Source organism: Dermacentor andersoni, chromosome 1 (assembly GCF_023375885.2).
Source record: "Dermacentor andersoni chromosome 1, qqDerAnde1_hic_scaffold, whole genome shotgun sequence".
In the NCBI taxonomy this organism is placed as follows: domain Eukaryota; kingdom Metazoa; phylum Arthropoda; class Arachnida; order Ixodida; family Ixodidae; genus Dermacentor; species Dermacentor andersoni.
In genome coordinates, this window is record NC_092814.1 from 34,632,620 (window position 1) to 34,640,867 (window position 8,248).

At 50.9% G+C, this 8,248-nt stretch overlaps 1 protein-coding gene across 1 annotated transcript in view; it reads right to left on the reverse strand.

Moving 5' to 3' along the window:
• Positions 1-4,468, reverse strand: part of mgl (low-density lipoprotein receptor-related protein megalin) — a 259,621-nt gene extending 255,153 nt beyond the window's left edge. Inside the window, exon 1 of the mRNA XM_050193736.2 lies at positions 4,351-4,468. Coding sequence (XP_050049693.1) covers positions 4,351-4,438 — 88 coding nt within the window. The 5' untranslated portion in view covers positions 4,439-4,468. The remainder of the gene's footprint in view (positions 1-4,350) is intronic.
• Between the last annotated feature and the right edge of the window lie 3,780 nt (positions 4,469-8,248).

The following is an 8,248-nucleotide window of genomic DNA, read 5'->3' on the forward strand; positions in this document are numbered from 1 at the left end:
ATGTCCTTGGCCATGTAGAAAGTATTACCATGGGGCTGTTACTGAAGTTAAGGCACTTGCGTGCTTAGTGACTCATTTGTGGGGTAATAAATTTTCTTTATGAAGCGTTGCGGCGAATGCAACAGTTAACGCCTTATACGGCTCTCGCTGTAAAACTACGCAGACTACTATACGTCTTCTAGTGCAGCCAGCTGTTTTATGCCGAAAAACATTAGATAGCACTATAGGAATGCCACAGAGGCTGATGTGTCGTAAAATGCTTCCATAGCGTGGTGGAGCAACTCGCACGAAATGAGACTGGCTGAAAAAGAAATGTGGTCCGCATACCACGTACAGAACGACAGAACTGCACAGCGTCATTGGCCAATTGGAACTATCAATTCTATGGAGGTCCAAAAATTATTGGTGCTTTACGTCCCAAAGAGACGGTACGTGGACGCCGCAGCAAAGAGCCACTTCAGTTTCATGGCGACCCCTTATGGGCTTTTGACGCGTACCTAGTTGTCACATGGACGCTACACCTATATGGGCGCACGTGGAGAGGTTAGAAGCAACAAGCTGCCGGCTGGTCGATTTACCTTTTCCAGGGCAAAATAGAAGGCGTTAACCCACGTAAAATCTACAAAGTTCACAGGTGAACTCGTGTCAGCGTGACACGTAAGTATACATTAACACTTTGAACACATGTCCAATCAAATCGAAAGGACCAACCTATGTCACGCATAATAGATACGAAGACAACTAAGAACAAGAGGACCAAGGACAACGATTACAAAGCTCCCACATTATCGCGAGGCTAAGCGTATTAGAGTTTCTAAAGCTACGTGATAAAGCGGTTATCGCATTGTGTTTAACATAGGACTTTTCTTCTTTCATTGGGTTGCCACGCGACATAACGTCATAGTGGATCAAAATATAAGCACGCCGGCCTGTTTCACAGAGACACTGCAACAGGGACTTATGAAATGTGTTGTCGATAATCCATCTTTCATAGCCTTCAACTCGATCACTGTTCAATTACGCACCTTTAAGAACCCTTTCGCGAGTTGTCTTTGTCCCGGGGCACGCCCGAGTTTGTTTTCCTTTCCTACTTTTGGCCTCGACCAACCTCAGGCTGCGACCGTGCCAGACGCGCACAGGGGCGCGCGATTCGGTCACAGCGGGCTTTCGGCCGCGGGACGGAGCGTCTACGTTGCAGAGCAGCGGCGCGTGCCACTCGGCGACGGCACGATGACAAGGCCTCGGGGACACGCGGCCGCTTCAAGGACAGCCGCGCGTACTACGCGACGCACACCGGCCCCCGAGGGAGCGCGCGCCTCCGCCGCCCACGGACGCTCGACGGGCACGGCGCAACGGTGCGCGAAAGTAGGCGAACGCCGACGCTCTGGTGCGGTGTGAAATGTTGTCGTGCTACGAAAAATCGACGCGCACACGAAGCAAGCGAATTGTGCTATCGCGCACGACGATGTCCTGACGTTGACGCATAACGAGCATTGGGCCTCATTAAGTCATGCAACGTGAGACGTTTCGTGCTGTGTCATTTAAGAAACGCGGCGATATTCCATTTCCACTGAAACATTCGCTTCAGTATAGTTGTTTGGTTCACTGTCGCGCAAGTCACGATTTGCGGCATTCTTCGTGAAGCGAAGCGACCGTGATGCATACTTTAAAATGTCTCTCTCTCTCTTTTTTTTTTTTTTTTGGCTGGATAGCTATGACAAAGAAAAATAACGTAGGGCTAAAAATTGGCAGCTCGTACGTGGTCTGAACACAAGTCGGCGCAACCGCTCTGTTAACGACCAAACGGTCCAACCGTGTCTATAGCGCTTTGGAAAACTTCCGTTTCATCGAAATGGTACCGGTAATGCAGCCTCTAAAAGAATTCGGGATGCCTCCCTGTAACTGACGGAGAATTGCACTGGTAAGTCATACCAGTTAGTGCAATACAAGACGTCAAAACTCGAACAAATTACCACGACAGCGAAGGAAATATAAGCTGAACGTCGAATAAAACAATGCAGTTCTAGACACTCAATTCAGGCACACGTAATACCAGCAATCACCGCGGCACCCAGTTCACGTGTCATACAGCAGCGAGCTGGCAAGGGTACCATTGGAAAATAATTGAACGCAGATACGTGGGTTTCTTGATAGTTTAAACGAACAAAAGACCAAATTGCAGCGCAAATATCGCAAAGCTGCATGAACCGTTAAGTAGACGTTTGCATGTATCCCAAGAAAGGCCCTGACATAAGCGACATGTCCAAACAGAAGAACAGTGCGTAGATGCGTGCAGATCGACGAGTAGCTTTAGTCAAGCTTTCTTCTGGCAAAGACCTGCGAATCGTGAAAGTCACTTGGACAAGGGAGGTGTGGGTAGCCCCGTGAAACATGCCGGTGAAGCGCTGCAAAAGCGGCACGTCTTGAAACCCGAGCCAGAACGGCTAACGTGCCGTATTTCCAACGGCCTCCGCGAGCAGACGCGGAAACCATCGTGTTCGACAAGTGCTGAACGGCGGCGGCATTCCCCATACGCTACGGGCTTGCCTCAGGTGGGGCCAGACAAACAGCCCCCCACCCACCTTCACCTAGCGACACCTCCCACCCACCTTCTCCTCAGCCACCCTGTGGGGAGGGGGGCGCCCGCGCACAGGCAAAACACAAAAAGATGGCGGTCACTCATGCATCACAGTTCCGCCAGTTCCACTCGGTGCGGCCGAGGAAGAGCGCGGCAAGCCGAGCAAGTCCCCGCGCCAGCGAGCATCCCGTAGAGCCGCGTTCGCGCTGATTCAACGCCGCTAGTTACTTATTCACCCCACGCGCTGGATCCCAGACCCGTCGAAGCGCGGAAGGAACGCCAGAGAGCCGAAGGAAATAGTAGAAAAAAGCAAAAGAAAAGGGGGGGGGGGGGGGGGAGACAAACCAGGCGAGCGGTCACAAAATGCACAAGGCGCGACGGAGCGACTTTCCGTGAGACAACGGAGGCGAGATGATGAAACAGCGTGTTGGCAACTCTCCGATCCTGGAAACGAAACGAAAAAATGCGAGTCGCTTCACCTCCGCCACGCGATGCCCTCGGAAGTGCAGAGCGATGACACATTTGCGTCGTCGTGAAAACGAGTTCGCCTATATAAGGAAAAGAAAAAAAAATCGTTAAGATGCCTACGACATACGGATCATGTTGCATGGATTTTAGTCACGTGCAACTAGTTTCACTTCGAATAGCTAGTTTAATCCGAGTGAAGAACTCCGAGAGAACGAAAAGCGCCCCAGGAATGTGGATCTTGATCTTGGGGCCTGAACGAGAGAGGGACGACCTGTTGATCGTAGGTTCTACTGCGTGAACGACCAGGAGAAAACGAGTGCTGCGAGCAGATCGGCATATTCCCTTCCAGAGCAATTTACAAGCGAATAACAGACTACGGCGGAGTGTCTGTAGCAGTTAAAAAAAATATTCAGAATAGCTTAAATATTGCAGCCACGTTGCTAACGTTTGAAAGCGACGACGAGGAAAATGCAGCGGAGAAATAGGCTGCTCATAAGAATTCCTCGTCTAGGCAAAGATGGATGTTGTGATGGCAAAAGGTACGACAACACATCGCAAAACCACACAAACAGAAAAGTGCGTGAATTACTGATCATGTTTTAGTTACCACCCGCGATCCAGTGGAATCGCGATAGCTTTGATGTATCACTTCTCAACGTTCTCTCGGAGCGCATGGGAAAATTCTTTCGGCCTACGTAGGTCTTGAATAATTCGAATAACCCAAGAATGCTGCGCCTACATGAATCTGTCGAATCAATGCTTAGCTAAATCGCAATACTTGCGCAACGCGATAGCGCACGCTTGTTTGATTGGCCGAGCTATCCAGCTCCGCCAAATGAAGAAGCGCCCGCTACATGGCATACGCTAAGTATTTTTTATAAACGATGGCGAAAAGTGTTCGGTGAAGACAAACGAGACGGCAAGCACAGCCGAGTTCTAAAGACACATAAGCAGTGCACGATGGCTGGCAGTGCTGCCGTACTAACCGGACCTGCCACGTTGTTACACAGGGAGCATGTCCGAAGAGCGAGGAGGGAGGCGACCCGAAGTGCGCTCGCACGGGATCATCGGCACTGCAACGAATGCAGGCTCTGGCAGATGCAAAACACGAGGGCCGTTAGCCAAGGAGCTGTCCTTCAAATGTAAAATGCGGTGTAAGACACACGTGAAGCCCCGCAGCTAACCACGCGTTCTTCTGACATGCCGGCAACAACGTGTCAGGGAATGGGACACTCGGCGCGACGCGGTAAACAAAACAGTGTCACCAAGCAACCGACCCGCGCGCGAATCCCTCCAGGACTCACCTACTTCCGCTGAATCGGAGGCTGACGTTACGCACAGCAGCACGCAAACAGTCCCCAAGAGTACCCGGCGGTTATCCGAAAAGCCCATCTCGGTGGCCGCGCATCAGTTCATCCTGCAGCCGATGAGCAGATTCAAGACTGAGCGGCAACTCGCCGGCGCTTCGCCAGCTTCGATGCCGTCCCCGAGGAGGCGCTGTGCCTCAGTGCGCTCGCGCATGCGCAGGAGCGGTAGACAGGCGCGTTCGCTCACCGCGCGCGCCTTGCGCTCGCGGCGCTCCACACGGCGGCGGTGCTCCGAACGCGGGGCAAGGGTTACTGACTGCAGTTCTCGCCCAGCCGCGCCGACCACGTACCACCGGAGCTGGCCCTTTCTGAGCTGCTTTGCAGCCTTGCTTGCAGGGGCTCCATTATGCGGTCCTGTTTTTGCTTTCGCGCTGGCCGCCACTTGCCAGGCTGGAGGGCTGTCTGCTGCTTTGAACACCCCTCCGAAAGCGTCGCTGGCCCCAGGCATGTTTATGCCACGTGGTCGCTTTCTGTGTTTTTCTGGCAGAAGAGCCTTGTTTGACCGCTTTCTTTGCTATTGTACGGCGGATCAGAAATTTCGAAGAATAATTGCGAGGAAAAGCGCAACGTGTGATGAGACCTTACGCATGCATTTCTCAGGAAGCTTAGATTTTGCGCCGCGAAAAGAATTTCCCTCATATGCAACGCTTGCTGAAAACTTCAAGAAAACGAAGAGCAAAGTTCGAAGAATGCCCTACCTGTCATAACTCATGAAAGCTAAAGAAGTAGCGTTCATGACTGCAGTTCTTCCGCTTTGCATCACGTATGACACTGATATAGATGGGACTGTCCCCCATAATCAGGTTATGTCAACTGCAGCATGGTAATTCGTCGCAAGTGTGAAAATGCAGTCAAACGCCTTTATAACGAAGTGGTTGGGGCCTCCGAAATCAGTCGTTACTCTAATCACTTCGTTGTAAAGGTCACGCCCCGCACAGCTCACGATACGACCGGGATAGAATTATTCCTTCGTTATACAGGTGATTTCGTTCTAGATGCGTTCGTTGTAGAGGCGCTCAACTGTATAGCTTGAGATGGGCGTCACGCAAGGAGACACTGTCTCTCCGGTGTTATAGTTATTGCGCGTCATCAACAAGTATTCAAAATGTCAGCCTGACAAGGATTAAGAGTCGGGGAAATAATACTTCTGCAGATGACAATGCCCACATTGGCAACGCTGAGGATAACTTACAAGAAATGATTAAAGGCTAAACACCATGAGCGCGATTTTGTGCGCGACAGCGACGAGCGACGGCTTCGAGCGACGGCTTCGAGCGACGGATCGGGCCGTCGCGCGAACAGATCGCTCGGTCCTGTCGCGCGATCGCTCGGTTCTGCAAATCTAGAATTCGTCGCTCGTCGCCCGGAAGTGCTATGAGCGACTAGCCAATAGCGCGAAGCCGGAACTGGATGTACATAAGTCAAGTACTTCTGATTGTCGCACGGAACGAGCAAACGATTGAATTTTTATACGTGCAAGGATAAGAACCTACTGCAAGACTTTCAGAAGTATTTTATGCTGCTTTTTACAGTAAAACAAATCAACTTAAGTTAATAAAGCACGCGTCACGCTAGTTTCGGCGCCTATAGTGCTGCCTTCATACCGGCAACACTGGGGAGACGTCGCTCGAAGTCGTCGCTTGTATGGGGTACGACCTGTAGGCGACGAGCGAACGCAACAGCCATCTCCATCGCGTCGCTTGTCGCTGTCGCCCGCAAGATCGCTTGCATGGGGTTTATACTTGAGAACTTCCATACCCAATGTTTAAAGGTATCGCGTACATGCGCGTAATGACATGGATGTCATTGCGTGCATATGGTGGCGTATCATGAATGTCAAGCCATGACGTGATTCCCAGGAATGGCATGGCATGCATGACAATATGACATGCATTCTGGCAAGCTTGCATGCATGACATGAAAATGTACCGACTCAGTGGACCCAGTTGACTAATAACTTGGGTCGTGTTCTTGATACCGTCGTGGTCGTTGCAATGTCGTCATTCTCGCTCTGTCATCTGACTTTCGCCTCTGATTCCCGCGTACTACCTGCGTTCGGTTCAGGTGGCGCTCCTGAGAAGATCCGGGCATCTCAGCAGCAGAACACTGGGTGGAGGTTGCCTCCGTTCGAGCTGCGATTCAAAAGCAAGCGCCGATTTCCCCCAAGCGTGGATTTCCAAATGCCTGACCGCAACGCACCACCACCTCCTTCCTCCCGACGTTCGTAGCTGATTTTCACGGCCCTTCTCGTCGTTACCCGGCCGCTTAATCAAGCATATATAGACCTGCTCTTTCCTGCTGCAGATGAAGTCCGAGTACGCGAACAGTGCGCCGAACTCCACCATGGCAGCGTCATCCCAGCGTCTCGGCCAAGGCGAACAATGCAGTCGTCTGAATGGCTATAAAAGGACACGAATTTCCGGCTGCGCTACAGTTTAGCCGTCAAGTCACCCGTTTTTGTCCTCCATGTGATAGCACGAGCTGTCGTAAGTGTGCATTCAGTTTTCGCATATCGTACCCATGTCGCACCTGCCTCGTATCTACATGCCGCGTCCCAACAAGGTTCCCACAGCGGAAGCGCTCAAAGAACGCAAGCGGCGCCGCGCCGAAGCCGCTCGCCGTCGCTATTCAGCACGGCTTGGCGGGGGGAACAGATGCGGGAAACGGCGCGTTGGCAACAAATTGGTTCTCCCACATTTCTTGCTGTTGTCACACACACGTACGCTCGCGTCACACACATAACTACTTGACCTACACGAATACATTGGTCCGCTTGTTAACGCTTTGTGGAACTCCAAACGATTCTACATACCCAGCGACCTGCAAAGAGCTTCGCATAACGTCGATTTCCACAGTGCGCGGAATCTGCACAATTGTTATTTGCACAGGTCTACCGGTCAGCCAAACAGCTAATTCATAAGAGAAGGAAGGTGTGTGTGTGTGTGTGTGTGTGTGTGTGTGTGTGTGTGTGTGTGTGTTTTACGCCTTGAAATACCATCTTCATCTTTCTTCACGCCATTCACTTATCCATTCAAGAACCAAATGGTTTGAGAAGCAACTGGCAAGCAGTCACAAGCCACGAACGGCAGAGCACCAATCTTGCAGGAAAGCATCTAATTGCGGTATCCTGGCTGTGCTAAGCTAGGGAGTCGAAACTTGGAGGACAACAAAGACAGCTTAAAGAAAGACATGAGTATGGTTCCGTAAGCCGGTATCAGCGGCCGCCGCTTCTTCTTCTCCTTGTTTTCTTTTTTTTTTTGTGTGCAAAAGTATCATACTGCAGCGTGAGAAAGAATATGTTTTTGCCAGGAATAAAAAATGCACTGTAACATAAAGACCGCCACAGCAAAGGTCACGACGCCTTCAGTCATTGCTGTAGTCGTGAATACTAGCTTTGCCTATTACCATGAATTGTTCATTGGTTGTAGAGGCCTGCGTTCTCTCAGTGGTAGCCAATAGGTACTGTCCAAATACGCGGCCCACAGAACACTCTCTCCGAGTTACTAAAACTGATCTCGAAGGCTATGTTTTCCTTGCGTTATGCATCAGGAGCGATTGCAGGAGCCGGAAACGCGTCATGACCTCCATGTTCTGATTATCACTTTTAATGGGAAGCGCGGCATCGTCGCGAGGGTTCACGCTAACTCCGGTTCTAAATTTCTGGAACATACAGCATAAAATGTAAACATTTGAAGTAACTTCATCTGGGCTGCGCAGCGAGTGTTCGAGCTGGGAAGTACGGGAAGGCAACAGAGCAAAATTGCAAGATAAATCAAGATAATGAATAATGGTCGGAAGAAGAAAAAACAAGTATTTTTTCGCGGGCATTGACAAC